The 19,023-nt window shown below is 32.8% G+C and overlaps 1 protein-coding gene across 1 annotated transcript in view; it reads left to right on the forward strand.

Annotated features, from left to right (window-relative positions):
* The window catches only part of MAN2A1 (mannosidase alpha class 2A member 1), a 177,007-nt gene that overhangs the window by 83,881 nt on the left and 74,103 nt on the right, over positions 1–19,023 (forward strand). Inside the window, exons 9-12 of the mRNA XM_030817529.1 lie at positions 5,639–5,841; positions 9,022–9,204; positions 12,469–12,583; positions 12,990–13,057. Coding sequence (XP_030673389.1) covers positions 5,639–5,841; positions 9,022–9,204; positions 12,469–12,583; positions 12,990–13,057 — 569 coding nt within the window. The remainder of the gene's footprint in view (positions 1–5,638; positions 5,842–9,021; positions 9,205–12,468; positions 12,584–12,989; positions 13,058–19,023) is intronic.

Consider the following 19,023-nt stretch of genomic DNA (forward strand, 5'->3'; position numbering starts at 1 on the left):
TTCATGATACATATCTGGGCAGATTCAAATTTTCCTCATCATAAAAAACAATTCTTTTAACACATGCTTTATTTGAGTCAAAATTCAGGCAATAATCATATATTGCATTTGATCAATGTTTTTTAATTACAAAATTGATTTTTTATTGATACATAATTATATGGATTTATGGGACACCTATGAATTTTGAATACATGCAGAGAATGTATAATGATCAAATCAGGGTATTTAGGATATCTACCACTTCAAACTTTTATCATTTCTTTGTTTTGGGACAACAGGCTTTTGAAGTCTTTTTTTTTTTTTTGTAAATGTGTCTTAGAGACTCTACATAAGAAGATTAATTATTCAGCATATTTATTATTTCGCATATTGACATGTAAAAGTAGAACATCTGTGAAAATACTATAGAAAGGAAGTGATATTACTGTTCAGGAAATTTGAAAGCTGATGGTGAACTATAGTTTAGTAAGAATTCAAGTTTATTAAATAAACCTAAGTAATATCAAATAGATAAATAAACCTAATAAAATATCAAGTTTATTCAGGATCGTTACAGCTGAATTTTTATCAGATTATGAACTCGGATCCTAGGGGTATGTTTAAATTATCCCTGTATTCTCCTGAGAGATGATGCTCATACATGAATATGTGATCAGAGGGGGGGATATATATATGAGTATCTTATCTGTAATTACATCTTACTAGGAAGTGGTTTTGGTTCATAGAAGCATCTGGTCTCCTGTCTGACTGAAAAAATTAGACCCTGATTTTAGTATTCTACCTATTTTATCCTTTGCCTACTAGAACAGTTTTTTAAAAGTAATTTAAAAAATTGAAGTGCCACATACATAGAAGTGGACAAACCATAAGTGTAAATAGAATTTTGCAAGTTTAAAAGTCTCCATGCAACAATCATCCAGATTAAGGCTTAGAACTTCTATTGTCCCTCAGATCTCTTTCCAGTCATCACCATCTGCTGCAAAAGCAACCACTACTTTCACATCTGTCACCATGATTACTGTTACCTATTCTTGAATTTTATACGATGGGGACCATACATGTGTACTTTGTATCTGGCTTTTTCTTTCCACGTTATGTTTGTGAGAGTCATCCATTCTGTTGCAGGTAGCAGTAGTTCATTCCCTTTTAGTACTGTATAGTGTCTCTAGTATTCATTTTTTGATGAGTATACCACAGTTTATTTGTTGTATTGTTATTGGGTATTTGGGATTGTTCCCAGTTTTTGTCTATCACAAATAAGTCTGCTTTTATTATTTTGTCCATGTTTTCGTTACTTGTTATGAGTTTACGTGGGTATTAAAGGGGATGTAATTTTTTGGCCAGCACATGTTCAGCTTTAGTATATATTGCCAAACTATTCCAAAATAGATGCACCAATTGTGTTGTACAAGAGTTTCCGTTGTTCCACACCCTTTCTCAGTTTGTATTGTTAGGATTTTTGTTATCTATTTTTATCCTTTTGATAGATGGGATGGTTTTATTTTTTATTTCTCCTGTGGTTAATGAGGTTGAGCCTCTTTTCATATGTTTATTGCCATTTGAGTATCCTCTTTTGTGAAATACCTATTTAAGTCTTTTGATGATTTTTTAATTAAATTGGGTTGTCTTTTTCTTACTGTTTATAGCTCTTTGGTACATTTTGAATTCTATCTTTTTTAATATAAAAGTTATGCGAATGTTGTCTCCTACTCTGTAGCCTGCATTTTCACTTTCTTACGCTGTCTTTTGATGAACAGAAATTTTTAATTTTAATTAATCAAATATAACTAGTTTTCCTTATGTTTAGAACTTGTTCTGTTTTAGAAATTTTTATCATTTGGTTGTGAAGCTACATTATTATGAAGCTATCCTCTAGAAGCTTAATTGTCTTGCCTTCAACATTTAGGTCTATAATCTATCTGAAATGGATTGCTGTGAATTGTGTGAGGGTAGGGATCAAGATACATTTTGGCTTATATAGATATCCAGCACCATTTATTAAAAAGACCATACTTTCTTCCACAGCACCACAGTGTCATCTTTGTCATTAATCATGAATGAGACTGCATTTTTGTGTGGGTCTGTGTCAACACTCTTTATTCACTTTTATTGGTCTATTTGACTCATCTCACACTGTCTTAATTATTAACACTACAGTTTTACAATAGGTTTTAATATCTGATAGTAAGTCTTCCAGTTTTGTTCTCCTTCCCAAAATTGCATTGGTTACTGTTAGTCCTTTGTAGTTCTACATAGGTATAGGGCATCTTTTAAATTTCTACCAAAAAAAAAAAAAACTGAAGGGGATTTTGATTGGGATTGCATTGAATCTTTGGTTTGATTTGAGCACAAATAACTACAATTATTGGGCCATCTAATCGATGAACGTGGTGTATTTTGTGTATTAATGCAATTGACTTTTGCATTTTAGCCTTGTATCCAGTAACTTTGTTAAATTTATTTATTATTTTTAGTTATTTGTGAATTCTTTATGGATTTCCTATGTATGAATAATGGCATATTTATGTCTTCCTTTCCAAAGCTTTAAATCTTTCAATCTACTTTCTTACCATGTACGATGGCTGTGTCCTCTAGTATAATGTTGAGTAGGAGTGGTGAAAGCAGACATAATTTTCTAAGAGAGAAAACATTCGTTAGTCATAATGTTTGCTGTAGAATTTTGTAGCTTCCCTTTATCAGATTATGGAGTTTTCCTTATATTCCTCATTTACAGAGTGTTTTTTCATGACCAGATACTAAATTTTATTATTTTCTTCTTCTAGGACTTTGCTTTCTGTTAGGCCTTTATGTCTTGTGCAGTGATTGGACCAGTACCCCAAGATGAAAATTTGGTAGAGTATAGGGTCCACCTTAATGCATTTTCTTTCTCTCCGACATTTTTGTCCCTTAAGTTCTGGCTGCTTTAGTTCTTTAATGTCTTCAAAGCTTTTTCTTTCTGTAGTTTATCTAGTTATATCTGTTTCTTGTGGGATACTTAAAGGTACTTTGTCTGAACTGGAACCATAAATTTGTTATTTTCTTTTAATGAACTGGAGAACAAAAGTAAACAACTGAGTTCAGATGGCTGAAAAATTAACATGGAATAGCCAAGACAGTCATTTTGCCATTTGATCATCATTTAACAATTTTTGTAACTTTTCTTATGTGTTGTCCTGATAGAATTCTTACATTTAAGATTAAAGTTGTTGCCTTTTAATGTAAAAACCATGTGAATATTTTTATTTGGTTATTTTTAAAGGTGTCCTAAATATTTACTTTTTATGAGCTACCAAGAGACTTTCTAGAGAAATTTACTTTAAATAATTACTTTAAAAAATACTGTAGCACAGGTACTGAGTTATTTTTTACCCTTCAAGATTGAAATAAGTTTTTGAGAAAGCCTACTAGGCTTCTTATCTAAACTGCTCTGGGACATTGCCAAGAAGGATGTATTTTCATCTTGGCTCATACCAAAAACTAATTGAAATATTTTCAAAGGGTATACTTTATTGTTAATATTAATTCTGTAGCATGCTATAGATTTCTAAACTTTGAAGTTCAAAATGATTTTTATTATCTAAATAAAATCCTTTGTTTTATATTTGAGGAAAGTGAGACTCAGAAATATTTAGATCATAGACTATTTTGTCACTCTTACTATTTATACTTTCCTGAGCTCATCTGTATCTGCTGGATATGAAGTTAATGCCATATTTCGTTCTATTCGTGACTCATTTCTTTTATGGTTACACAAACAGATGCATGCGCGCTTGTGCACACACACAAACACACACACACACACAGTCTTCTTCCTAGTAATGCTTGTGAGTAATAATACTCTTAGTGTTAGCTAAAACATATTGAGTGCGTATTATTTGCTGTAAATTGTTTAAAGTACTTTATTTAACTTATTTAGTTATCTGAACATTTTCTGGTAGGTCCTATGATTGTTCCCATTGTGGATGAGGAAATTGAGGCACAAATAGATTAACTTGCCCAAGATCACTCTCTATTTGGTGAAGCCAAGATACATTGGCTACACCAAATTGAATACAGTTGAAAATTGCTTATCTTTAATATAAACATAAGGATTTGGAAATAATCATCTATTTTGCTGTAAAAATATATTGCAGCACAACTAGATTACAATCACTTATATTTGCCTTATCAGTATCATTGTTGTAAATGTTCCAGTCGCAATTTTGTCTTTGCAGTGAAGAAATGATAGCTAAAGCTTACACCATTATTTGCCAGTCATGGTTGTAAGTTTTTTTTTGTTTTTTTTGTTTTTTTTGTTTTTTTTTTTTGAGACGGAGTCTCTCTCTGTCACCCAGGCTGGAATGCAGTGGCGTGATCTCTGCTCACTGCAAGGTCCACCTCCTGGGTTCATGCCATTCTCTTGCCTCAGCCTTCTGAGTAGCTGGGACTATAGGCGCCTCCACCATGCCCGGCTAATTTTTTTTTGTATTTTTAGTAGAGACGGGGTTTCACTGTGTTAGCCAGGATGATCTCCATCTCCTGACCTCGTGATCCACCTGCCTCAGCCTGCCAAAGTGCTAGGATTACAGGCGTGAGCCACCACACCCGGCCACTTGTAAGCTTTTTACTTAGAGCCCTGTTCACTGTAATGTGGATAGACAGAGAAGTTATGTAATATGCTCAAAACACATGTCAGATAAGTGGTAGAGATGGAATTCAAACCAATACTATTGCTACCTTGAATCAAAATGACTTGCAATATCTGTGTTTGTGTACGTGTATATGTGTGTGTGTGTGTTTGTGTATATGTATGTGTGTAGGAAGCAACAAAATCAGCATCTTTCTTTTAAAAGGAACACATTCCCTGTTAAATAATCTATTTATTTTTGACAGGACTGCCTTTTAATATCTGTTTACAAGATTTGGTTTAGTGTTTCTTTTTGTCTTTGATTTGTAGAATAGTTTGAACTCATAAAAACGGATTTCTTACTGCTGATTTAAATCATTAGTCAGAAAGACCAGTGTGTTTAAGCAGCCAGACTTGCCATTCTTAGCACTCTTTGGATTTAACTTCTACTTAGTGTTACCTACTGGTAGAGTAAGTTCATTTTTTTAAAATGACCTGCTGTTCTTAAAGTCTCTTCTCCTTCACAAGAATTTATCTGGGGGAAAAGGGAGATAGAGGAGGGTATGATATATGAAATACCTTATGGCTAACAAAATTATTATTCTAGACTTTATGGCTAATAAAACTGTTATTCTAGACTTCTGGAACACTTTAATATGTCTTTTATTTTTGCTGCTGCCCTCATCTTTCATTTATCTGGATTAATCCATACCCAAATCATTGTACACTTTGAAATTCTAGAGATATGTAGGAGTTTTCATATTCACTGATTTGTAGATCTAAATAGCTCTCCTTTTAACTGCTGAAGTGTATAAGTTTTCCCTTAGTTTAATTTGGGCCTTAATGCAAGTAAAAAAAAAGTCACTATTATTTTCTTCCGTGCTTCTGATTTTTATAAAATCTGAGCTATGTATTCATCTTAACTTGGAAACACATCTTAAATATTTATTATTAACTTTCCCTAGCAGTGTAAGAAGTAAATAATTTTAAGGTAGAATGAATAATTGAAGTGCATTTTTTTTAAACTAGATACAGTTTGGAACTTTATCAGATTTTTTTGATGCGCTGGATAAAGCAGATGAAACTCAGAGAGACAAGGGCCAATCGATGTTCCCTGTTTTAAGTGGAGATTTTTTCACTTATGCCGATCGAGATGATCATTACTGGAGTGGCTATTTTACATCCAGACCCTTTTACAAACGAATGGATAGAATCATGGAATCTCATTTAAGGTACTTTTACCTTTCTATAGCTACATGTATTTGTTCACTTTCTTTAGATTATGATAACCTTTTTGTAGAGTTTTGCATAATATACATCATTCATGTAGTACATTACGTAGTGTTAAGCTCTAATTAAGCACTTAATGTAATTGTGAAATTTTAATGCAATCAGAAATACGTCTCCAGACTACAATCAAATTATTACATGGGTTTTTGTTCTGGAAGAAAAAATAGTTTATTTAATTAGATTTTTAAGGAGTTGTATTCTACATTTTGTATTTTTCTAATTAATTTACCTGTGTTATTTGCACACCATATTAATATTCAGTGACACCATCATGAGTGTCTGCAGGCCACTAATCTGATAGGCTTCTCATTGGAAATATAGGTGAGCATCAAAGAAGGAAATAGGGCCTCCCAGCAGCCAAACGTGAGCTTCAAAGTTCACAATCCAAAACTAATGTATTTTGTATGTGGGAGAACTTTAGACTAGGCTTCATCTCAGTTCTTACATACTTATTTGAAGCACATTTCTATAGGCACAATTATCTGCATAGAAGAACAGCATTTGAAAAAATGATGACTGATGGGGCAGATAGTGATTGAAAATGTAAATGGATACAGAGAAGACAGAAAAGTCTGTAGAAAACACAAAAACACCAAACTGACACTATCCAGGAGAACTTTCAATCAATGATAGAATATTTTATAGTGATAGGTTCTATTTCGGCACTGTCCAATATGGTAGTCATTAGGCACATGTGACTATTGAGCACTTGAAATATGCCTATTTAATTTTAATTAATTTAAATGTCAATAGCCATGTGTAGCTATGGCTACCATATTGGAGAGCATGGTCCTAAGTAACACAGGGTGATTGTTGATAAAGTTACAACTACTCCAGAGGCTCCCAAGGCTTTCTCTATGTATAGACCGGTAAAGTAATTCATTTTCATGATGAATATTGATGTTTGAGTTAGAGTGTACTTACTGTCTTTTATATACTAGTGGACATTGATTACATTTTGGAAAGGCTTTTTATTAAAAATTATTAATTTAAGAGTTGTATTTTTATATGGTAGTTTTTTTATTGTTAATATTGTGCTGCTATTAAATACTATTTCAAAAGCCTAACCTTTTACTGTTACTTGTAATATGCCAGAAAAATATCTCATTAAAGAAATTATTTTCATTATTATAGGTACATATTAGTTGTACATATTTATGGAGTACATGTGATATTTTGATATAAGCATGCAGTATATAATAATCAAATCATAATTTGTATATTCATCATTTGTGTGTTTCAAAATAACTAAAAGTAGAATTGGAATGTTTCTAACCAAGAAATAACTGCTTGAGGTAATGGAATATATCTTATTAAATTTAAAACAATGTTTACATATAGTGACTATTCATTCTTACCCTACAGAATATCAACCAGTTATCTCTTATACTGTTTTAAACTTTTCTGTTATAAAGTGGACTATATTCTCAATAATGTAGAGATCGTTTTGGACCACTGAATTAGTGATTTTTAAGTGCCAAGTATTTTTTAGTGGCAAAAAGAATATTGGTTTATCTTAATTTATTGAACATATTCAAGGTATTGTGATTACTGCTAGTAATATATTTGGAAAATTCTGCTGCATTAAAACAAACCAAAAAACCATACAATAGTTGTGACTTTCCAAATGTATTTATTTATACATAAGTTTGTCTGAAAATAGTAATATTTCATCCCTATGCTCATTTGTAAAATGTGGATAAAATATAAAAGCATAGGGAAGACAATATTTCCCAAATCTTCTTTTTAACATTTTAGGGTATCTGGATATGCATATGTACTCATTTTAAAGCCAGGAATATTTGCCATTGGATATACGTTAACATAGATACACAATTTAGTTATTTTAAGCTTAGTGATTGTTACGTCATTATTTTTGGAAGGATTAGAATTTAAAAGTGGAGATTGTTTACTAACCTTTGATTATTTCTACAGTTTAGAGAAATTCATCATTTTACAAACAAAAAAAGTATTTCTAGTGTCTCCTCTTTTCTGAATCTTGATAACATTTTCAAGTTGTCTTGATTCTGTCTCCATCGTCCTTAAAACATGTTTCATGTATAGAACCTTCTTATACTTTTTACTTCATCAAGCCATGTCTCCTTTTAAATAAGTTTTTAAGAAAAACTTATCTTGAGCCATATCCTCTGATGAAAAAACATAAAAGTTGGAAATTATAGCCCCCATATTCTTCTTAGACTAAAGGTTTTTTTCCTTTAAAATGTACTACAAAGGACATCTTTTTTTTTTTTTTTTTTTTTTTTCCAAAGAGAGTCTTGCTCTGTTGCCCAGGCTGGAGTGTAGTAGTGTAATCCTAGTTCACTGCGGCCTCAAACTCCTGGGCTCAAGTGATACTCCCACCTCAGCTTCCTGAGTAGCTAGGACTATAGGTGCCTGTCACTACACCTGTCTAAGAGTCTCTCTGTGTTGTCCAAGCTGGTCTTGAACTCCTGGGTTCAAGTGATTTTCCTGCCTTGGTCTCCCAAGATGCTAGGATTATAGGCATAAGCCGCCATGCCCGGCTGACATCCTGTTCATCATTTTTCAGTTTGTATTGTTAAATTCTCTATATTTGTTATATGTTATCATTCAAAACTGAAACCAACCCTTTCCCCTGAACTGTTCTTGGGTCATTATTTTCTGCCTCTCCTCTCCTCTGAGTGTCCTGCTCACTGACCATGCCTTTCTTTCTCATTTCTCTTAATGTGTATTTGTGAGAGTAAATGACATTCTGGTGATGTTCATGGTCTATGTGTGTGTTGCTCTTGGAGAGAAGAAAGGACAGAGAAATTTATCCAATTTTTCAGATTTTTTTTCACTGTGTTATACATAAATAAGCCTGTCTTGCTGCCAACAGGTACTGGCTTCTTTTCCAGGATCATCTAGAACAAGGACCCCTGATACTAGTGTAGACGTGGTATTCTTTGATGATTGAGAATGTAAATGTGTTATATGGGATACATTGGTTGTTTCATATGAATTATTATTGCCAATATCTTTTTCATAAATTGCTTGTACTGCAATTATGGATTAAAAAATTTGGAAAGTATCAATGTCACATGTTTTAGATTATAAGCTAAAGTGTTTGTTTTAAAATAAAAATATGACTTTTATGCAATTAGGGCTGCTGAAATTCTTTACTATTTCGCCCTGAGACAAGCTCACGCATACAAGATAAATAAATTTCTCTCATCATCACTTTACACGGCACTGACAGAAGCCAGAAGGAATTTGGGACTGTTTCAACATCATGATGCTATCACAGGAACTGCAAAAGATTGGGTGGTTGTGGATTATGGTACCAGGTAATCTAATTATAGAAAAATCATCTTTAAAAAAATCATTAAAATTATGGTAATAAGATTATATCTTTTGATGAAGTTGTTAGTGTATATCAAACCACATTAACAATGATATCCCTCGTAAGTATTACTGTGTCAAAACAGCACCGATATTCAAATATTTTTTAAGAAATCTGTTGACAGAGTCCCAGCTGTGCCAACTTTTTATTGCAGTGCATTTCTGCAAATAGGGTAGTAAAATATTATTACTACTGTTTAAAGCTGATCCTATTTTCTTCTAAATACAGTATGGAGACTGGAGTTATCTTCTTGACCAAGGACTTGGCATCAAATAAAACATAGTTATAATATAGAGAGATAAAGATTCCTACTTCATTGTATGTCAGCCTAATCTCATCCTATTTCATATCCAATTGTTCTTGTATGCTTTTTTTTTTTTTTTTTTTTTTTTTTTTTTTTTTTTTTTAAGAGGTACATTGACATAATAAGCTGAGAAGCATAGCTAGGAAGGAAAAAGACCTATAAACCTTACCATATGTGGATGATATAAGCCATTGGGAATGAGAAAGGATGACGTGTTGGTATCAAAGCCATCTTTTTTTTTTTTTTGATGTTTTCCTACATCACCCACTTGCTGTCTCTGGCTGTCATATCGAAAGAGATTTGCTTATAGGTCATTGAGCTTTGGCTACAGAAGATTTTTTGTATCTTGACTTGTCTGGAAGAGCTATCATTGGTTCCTCCATATGTTTTGTGTTGCTTTTAGCTTATAAAAACTTCCCCGTGTAGAATTGCGTGTTAGAGAAAAAAAGGTAGTAATTCTCAGACTGTACTTGTCATTTGTAAATTTGCTATGTCAGTACTTCACACTTCATTGAAAAGTCATAAACAATCACCAAGTCATTAGCACAGACATTTTAAGGAGGAAATTTCAAAACACAAGTGAGAGAATTATTAACAAAAGAGGTAGTTGGTATTGGGTGTTCTCTTGAACTCGGACTGATGAGTACTATTCATTCAAATTTGGCAGAAATATCACTGTGAACAAGTTTATGAATTAGGCATGCATTTGGCTGCAAGTAATAGCAACCAGAAACAATAAATCCTGTCCTGCTTACTTTTATGTCGTGTGAAAAAAATCTGTAGACAACTGGTTCTGGTACGGCAGCTCTGCAGTGAAATCAGGCATTCAGGCCTTTCTTTCTCCTCTGCCATAGTAGGGGGAATCTGAGAGCATGCTGTCAACAGTAGATCGAATGTGTATATAGTTACAAACTGGAAAGCAAGAATACATCATGGCATATTTGGAGACTAATTCTAATCATGGCATGAAAAAAATGAATTGGATTGAGACAGTGTTTATAATAGTCAGCTTAAAAGTATTAATAGATAATGTGGCTTACGTAGAAGGGAAGAAGAAATGGTAATGAGGTCATTTAGAGAAACGTTTTAGAATTCCGCTAATTATTCCTAGCTTGTAATTAAGGTGGGTGGGAGAAAATGGAACACAGGGTGAGCGTGAGGGTCCTAAAATGTAGACAAACTATATAGTGGCAGACATGCTAACATCTTCTTAATCCAACAGCCATAACAACAAATTAAGAAACTGTGATTCCCAGGTGATTTTTCCCGAACCGTATTCCGTATTAATAAGATAAGTGCATGTTTGGAAATTAGAGGCCCTGAAAAGAATTCTGTATTAATGAAATGTTGAAACATTTAGAATTTTGTTTTACCCAATGTTTCCGAAATGTACTGTGTTTCATTTTGCTTTGTTTTAAACAAAACAGCTCTCTACATCCTGAGAAAACATTTGGGGGGTGATATACTGTAGTCTTTATTGTACTCATCTTATGAGAAGGCTGCATGTGTGCCTTTAGGATGCGAACATTGATTCCTGGCTTTCTTTCACTCAGTTTAATTGGGACTCTTTAATACATCTGTGGTTTTAGGTGGTGGAGAACATGACTTTCACTCTGCAGATTCAGGCTGCCTAATAAAGATAGCCCTGTAGACAATAGAAAGGAACTTAGATTGAGGGTCTTATTGTCATAACTAAACCATATTCATATGGTGTTTTAGTATGGTGAAAACAACGCTGTCTAGGAAAACATTTGAATATATTGGGAAATTTAGTTAGATTATGGCATGAACTCAAATCCATAAGATTTTAGCATTAAAATTATAGATTTGCCATGTAAATGTATTTAATTAATAACATTGATCATGATCACTTACATCTCTGAAGGAAATATTAATGCTCTGTAAAAAAGTTAACTTCTTTTATAAGTTTTTTTGTTGTTGTTGTTTGTTAACTTCTTTTATAAGTTCTTTTATAAGTTTTTTTGTTGTTGTTGCATGACAACAAAAATGTCTTTAAGGCATAGATCCAAAGTTGCTTTCTGTATTGGAAAAAATAATATAATTGAAAATGTGATTAGCGAGGAGTTTCTACATACTTCTCCAATATGAATTTGCCTACGGATGTCTGGTCTGTAAAGCCTTCAAGAAACATAACTGAATTAGGAAAAAAAAAAAATCTTCGAGCAAGTTCTTTTTCCATGAGTAGTGCATCAGCAGTAGCTGGTGATGTACTGAGGATGTATTTCAGAATTGGTCTGGAATCAATAGACTTTTGATTCCTTAGACATAAAAATACAATTTGAATATAGTTAGTAATTTGAGTGACCAAAAAAATTAACAGTGATGAAGACAATTTCGTTATTCACATCTGTCAAAGACTCTTGTTCTGGTTCTCTTGAACAAGAACATGAAACTACATTAAACAAAACATCTATTTTAATTCTTGGGGTATGACTTGTATACTAATTGAATTTTCTTGTGAGCTGAATTATCTCATGTTTTTATTCATTGTTAAAACCCTTGTTAGAGCTTTTTCTAAAGTAGCAAATCATTGTTTTTTTGATAGAATGCCTCAAGGTTATTGGGGTGATCCTACTGGATGTTATTATTTGGTGCGATATTCATAGAAAGTATACATAGTTTGATTATGTTTATGTGTTTCAGGTGTGTCCAGAAAGCTTTCAGTTTTAAATGGATTCTTGTCAGTTATATCTTCTGATTAACCATTTTTCTAAGTACTTAGTTCTAGGGGAAAAAAGAGCAGGTTTGTCATAGATTCATTATAGGTTTCACTTTGAATACAAGATGAAGATATTGGTGGCTTGGCCATTAGTAATGAAACTGAAAATATTATATGCAGATTTTTAAATTGTTTCTCAGACTAATCAAATTTTTGATTTACAGACTTTTTCATTCATTAATGGTTTTGGAGAAGATAATTGGAAATTCTGCATTTCTTCTTATTTTGAAGGACAAACTCACATATGACTCTTACTCTTCTGAAAGCTTCCTGGAGATGGTTAGTGATTTCATCTATAGTCATCATAAAAATGTGTAATTCCATTGTTCTTGCATTAGCAAAGAGGATGAGAAGCTTAATGAAAACAGACATTGAAATATAATTTTTTGTACATTATTTGAAAGAATTTTTATCACTTAATATAAATTACCTGTATGTTCATCTTTTCTATAAATATTTCAAAGTATGTGAAATATATAGGGTTTTAGAATACTATTAAGATGTTAGTAAGGCAACTGGGCATTACAATTAGTAGTTTTGCTTGGCTTTAGAAACCCCTTGATATTTAAATTTTTGTAAGTCCTTAATCTATTCCTGCTAAACTTGAATTTGAATGGTCTTCTGGTTTCAGGATGAGTCCATGGAGTGTTAAGTAACATTAAAAAATTGCTGTTCATTTTTATAGGATTTGAAACAAAAATCACAAGATTCTCTGCCACAAAAAAATATAATAAGGCTGAGTGCGGAGCCAAGGTAAATTCATAATTTCTTACAAATGTTTACCACTTTCTGGCTTAATTTTTTTGGTTTTATGGTTCTGGCTTTTAGTTAGCATATATTTTGAGGCAATCAATTTATTAATTAAAATACTCCTAAAAAATGGATTTTCTTTCATGACTGTGTTATGCGCAGTGCTAATAGCTAACACGGTGCTTAGTACATTGACTGCTGAATAAATTATTATAACAATATTTCTCACAGATATAAGGTATAGCATGATAAATATATAGCTTATAAAACATTTTCTTATCTCTATAAAATTAATTTCAGGTTGTATCCTTTCTTGATTAACCTTCCATTTAACTACCTTGTTTTCATTAATCCCTGATCCTATTTTTATATGAAAGAAGAAACTTTATTATGATTAGAAGATCAAGGTTTCTACTGTAAATTGTTTATTAGATAACTGTCATTTTGCTGGTGAAACAGCCTTGTTTTAACACTATTGATTTATGCTAAAGTAAATGGGAAGGGTGTTCAGTGACCTTAAACCAGGGCATTTAATTGGTGGCTACCTAATAATTATAAATAAATGCATTTTGTTTTATTGGTATTTCTTTAAACAGCAAGGTATCTGTTTTTAATAACCAAATATTTGTTGGTCATTTCCCAGTTGACCCAGGCATATAGTGGTTATTTTTTGTAATATAACCTTTAACTGTCAGAATTGAGATATTTAGTACCCCCTTTTACCAATTATAGGATAAGACAATAATTTCAAAGAGTAATTCATTATTTCAACGAAATATATTTTATTAAAATTATTTAAAAATAAATGGAATGAATGTATAAAAAATTTATAGTTGCTAGTAAAGTTGAGGCTTTTTGTTAAGCATAGACTAAAGTCTTAGTTGTCTAAATTTCTTTAGTAAGTAGAGACATAAGGTACATACAACTTATTCCTTAGAACGAGATAATAAGTTTTTTTATCTTAGTAGTACTAATGTTCTCTGTAACATGGCAGAAGCCTTAGGAGCTTTCAGATTGCCAGGTCATAGTTAGGATGAAAGGATAATGACACTGAAAGAAATATTACTTATAAAATTACAAAATGTTTTCTTTGTCTTAAAATAAGTTATGTTTTGATGCATTTGGGGTTATATGCCTGTTCCTTAAATATTGTGTTCCTAGTAAACTCTGGCATTAGTAAATCTATTTGGATTTAGGCATAGTTCTCTCATCTATTAACTTTTCTTTATTTTTATATTTTGGTGGAGGAAGATCTTTGTTTTTGCTGGTTATAAGAATAATATATGCTGGTATAAGTGATTTGTGCCCCATCTCTGGGTGCTCTTATGGTGGGTGGGGTGAGGCAGGGCTGGAACCATAATAGGTCAGAGGAAAAGATGTTCCCTTTAGTTTCTCTCCTTCCTTTACTGTCTTTGCCTTAGCAAGCAGTAATTGATAATTTCGCCTTTCTAATGCCAGAAGAAGAAAGTTAGGAAATATAGTATATTAATGAAAGAGAAAAATATTTTTAAGCTTTCATATTGAGGAGTTTTAACTACAGGTAAACATAAATGGAATTTCGGGGGCTATTAGTAAAATGATTGCTTTTTGATATTTCTTTTTAAATAGTTTTTATTTAAATAGTATAGTGTTTATCTTCCTATTACTTCTTTACAGTTCTTTTTTATCAAATATTGACTTTCCTATTTCTGTAGGTAGGTAAATTAGGAATACTTCTGATTGGCAGATTCTTATTTATTTTTATGCTTATTATCCATTTTTTAGGTTAGGGCTTCTTAGATTTTAGGTTTTAAAATCTATATTTTACTTGTTAGCCACAAATTATTTTAGTTACTGATCTCTCAGTAAAAATAGATGAACAATGAAGGAATGATAGTGGCCTTTAAAATGGAAGAATTTGATTGTTTTATTTAGCAGGTACTGAAAGTAAAATAATTGCCCTTTTCAGTTTTTAAATTGGAAGCCTTAGAGGTGTGGCTATGAGTCTTTGTCATATTCTTCATGAGTCTTCTTTAGTGTTCTAAGGGTTGGCTTTATTTTAGTTATAGACACAGTTCCTATTTGAGTAACAAATTATCTCTCTAAATAAACCATGCATTCTCGATGGGGGAGATATTTTTTCCAAGAGAGTGAAAATTGGTTTTTTGGGGATTTGAAGAATCTTACTCTTTTTAATATATAAAGCACAGATATAGTACATAACAGGTAAACGGTTTGTGTGTGGCATTAAAATTGTATGTGGGTGATTAGTAAATGTCTAAAAAGAGTCTTTAGGGAGGTGATAATGTAAAAAAGATTGAGAAATACTAACTTGAACCCATAGAATATGAATAATACCCGTAAATTTGATCATGCTGTTGGCAATATTAGTTATAGCAATAAACCTAACATAACTTTGTAAGTATTTAAAAAGTAGTCCAAGATCTGTTTAAAGTGACATTAGTACATGTTGATATGCCTAATTTAGTTCACACAGTTATGTGAGCTATATCATGTGTGGATTCATAGATTTTGTGTAGAAAACAGATACTTCAGAATATCAACTAAGATATGAAAAGTACTTAATTCCAGAAAAGCCCTCCCATAACCCATTGCCATTGGCTTGTTTAATGGTTCTCCCTGGATGACCTCCCAGCACCAATAATTTAAGTTCCTGTGATTTTCTCCATACATACTTTCGTTTTGGATGCCAGTCTTGATTAAGAGTATTGTTATCTTTTTAGTTATCTAGGTTCTGAAACCCCAGAACCTACTTTGACCTCTACCTTTTATTATTCCTTAAATTTTATCAGTTGGAGGGTCTTTTTCTTCTCATCTGTGAAATGCATCTTCTCTTTTCCTGTTACTTTTTGGTTCTAAGCCATACTTCATGCTCGAATTACTTCAACAGCTTCTTATCCTTTTGTCTTCAATTTCCTATGCCCCTCATTTATTACATGAAGTTATCAGAGGAATCTAGCCAAAAACAGAGCTCTGAGAAAGTCACTTCCAAATTCAGCATTCTCTAGGTACTTCTTCTTACCTATTGAGGAAAGTCTGACCTGATGGTCAAATGTTTTAGTAGACTGTTGCCTAACAAACTACTCTAAAACTTAATGTCTTAAATACAATTTCTTATATTTCCCATGTTTTTGTAGAACTGCTGGACAGTTCTTGCTTGGGGTCTCTCATACCATTGCAGGCAATTGGAGATTGGGACTGGAGTTCCCCAAAGATTTGACTGGGCTCAGTGTGCATGAGGGTTCATTTACACTGCTGAAAGTTAATGCTCCCTGTTGGCCGAGGGTTCAGTTGGAGCTGTTAGCTGCCAGTACTTACACATGGCCTCTCCATATGACTTGGGCTTCTCTAACCATAGTCGCTGGTTCCAAGAGGGAGTATCTTAAGATTGAAAGTCTTAAAAGTGAGTTTTCTGGGTAGAAACAGCAAGATTTCTTAAGACCTAGCTTTGAAAGTCCTAGAAGGCCGTTTTCATTACATTCTATTGGTCAAGAAAGTCATTAAGGTTAGCCAAGATTCAAGGGGAGGGAATTACTCTCCATTTCTTGATGTGAGGAGCATGTATAGGAAGCAATGGGAATGATGGTAGTCATCTTTGGAGACTAGCTATCACAGTTCACCTATAGGCTACCTCAGTTCACATACGTTTCATGTATGGAGTAACCTCACCCACCTCCCAAGATGTCCAAAGTCTCATCCCATTATGCTATTAGCCCCAGACTTCTACCTAGATCAGGCCAAAATGGGTCACTCATATGGCTGGCAGTTAATGCTGGCTTGTTTCTTCCAGTATAATTATTTAAAGTTAATCACACTAGATTGTAAACTCCTTGAGAGTAGGAATTATTTCTTTGATTATTTCTAGCATCATGCCTGTGGTATTATATGCAACGTAGCAAGAATAATTACAGATTCATTGAAATACATTTAAATATCGACTGAAGAGAATATTAAGCTTCAGACACCAGATATGCATAGAACATGGTTCACATTCTATGTGAAAATGTGGTATCCTGGTATATATTCTCCTCAGGTAGTTCTTTGGTCTCATATTTGGAGGTTGGGTGCCATAGTGCTTCTAAGTAAACTTTAAGTACCATTACAAATAAAGATAAACCATAATTCAGTAAAGCTTGGAATTTGTATAACTGTCCATTTAAGATTTTAGTTTTATACCATGAGACCTGAAAAATTTCAGATTGCATCTCAGCGTCATTGCATTCTTACAGAGTTAACTTCATTGAGATTGGATTTTGGGTGGCTGTTCAGAATGGATGGATATAAAAGATAGTTCCAAATAGCTGAATGAATTGGCTTTATCAGATTGGTTTTTATATGTAAGACTTACTGTTACGATCGACATAGACTGATTCTACATTTTGTATTTTTAATATTGTTACTGTAAACAATTCTTCTGGCACTAATTATCTATCAGTTTAATGGGATTCAAGGCTAGTTTTTTTCTTTTCTTATGTTATCAACATATTTTTATACCAAGAAAGAATGTGTCTTAGAAAATATCTAATATCTCTAACCAGTTGTTTACACATAAGTTTTAAATGAAGAAGCCAAGCTCACAACCTTATTTTTATTGTTTGGAAATGGAATTTCTAGGAAAATAGAATTCTAACCACTCAAATTGTGGCAGCATTATTTGATAGAGGCATTTGGAGCTTAAGGGCAGAAGTGAGATTCCATGACTTGAACCAAGGCGGCTCTAGTCTGAGAAGTGAGTCTGGTGAAAGAGCTGTCAGTGTACAGAGGGAGCGCACTTTGTGCTCAACTGTGGAGGAGATGGAAGTGTTAGCTGCGATAATTAGTCCAGGAACTGTCCTTAATAGCTCATGGATTATGATGGTTTAAGCTTAAACCTTGACATGTACTAGAAAACTAGTATATAGAAATGTCTTTTCATTAGTTAACAGAAAAATGAGTGTAAAAAGTCAGTAAGATTAAAGGTTTTCTTTCTTGAAACTGGTTGGCTGTATTTTTTAGTTATCCCAAAGAATTCAAGGCAATAATAGAATACAGGATTTGACACCCTGGACCCTCTCCAGCTTCTATTATTTTGAGAAAAGCGAGATATTTTTACCTTTTAAATAAAGCTGTTTTGAACTTTTCTTTTGATGAGGGAATTAGTAACTGATGGTCCTAGAGACTCTTAAACACATAAAAACTAAGGTATTCTGTATTCCAGTCTAGTTTAGCTGTATCTAGGCATTCATAGCACAGTGTATTTATGAATTTTATTGGGTTTGAAGGATGAGTTTATAAACTGTCCTCTAGGATGCTTTTCTGTTTAAATATATATTGCTTGTAAAAGGTATGGTATGTTTTCACCTATGTTCTGTCTCTGTTATGTGTTAACTGTGATTTTTTTCAAGGTATAGGTTGGCTAGTTCCCTGATTTATCCAGAAGCACTTTTCATCTTGTCTGTAGTCTGCTGGGGTGTTTTCAGAAAGGATGCTTTATCCAAAAGACTGAATAGAATATGTTATATTATGTAAATAACCAAAAATTTCTTAAGGAATTCAAGGTACCTGCAAGATGCTGCATTAATTTTATGTTAAAAATTATTTGCATCGACTAGTGGTTGGTACTAGTGTTGGAGCAGTCATGGCTCGGTAGCAATACAAAATAATCTTATTTGGTGTTTGCCATTCCAATTCAGTCATCACAGGATTACATTTTGCCTAATTTTTCAAGAAAATATAAAGGTCTCTTGGGGAGGTAATGAGGAGAAAAGGCTCCACCTTTGTTCCAGTTCCCCCCACCCTTAGCATTTCTATTTATTTTATGACATCGGGAATGATGAGTATTAATTCCTGAAATACTGTTTCAACCTCACATTGACTGAAATGAAATAACATCTATTATATTAAAAAAATAGTTGACACTTGCAATTTATGTGATGGCTGACTAGAGACCGTGAAACTGACTCTTAGTTTCCCATTAAAGCTCATATGAA

The sequence above is a fragment of the Nomascus leucogenys genome, chromosome 2 (genome assembly GCF_006542625.1).
Source record: "Nomascus leucogenys isolate Asia chromosome 2, Asia_NLE_v1, whole genome shotgun sequence".
Taxonomy (NCBI): Eukaryota; Metazoa; Chordata; class Mammalia; order Primates; family Hylobatidae; genus Nomascus; species Nomascus leucogenys.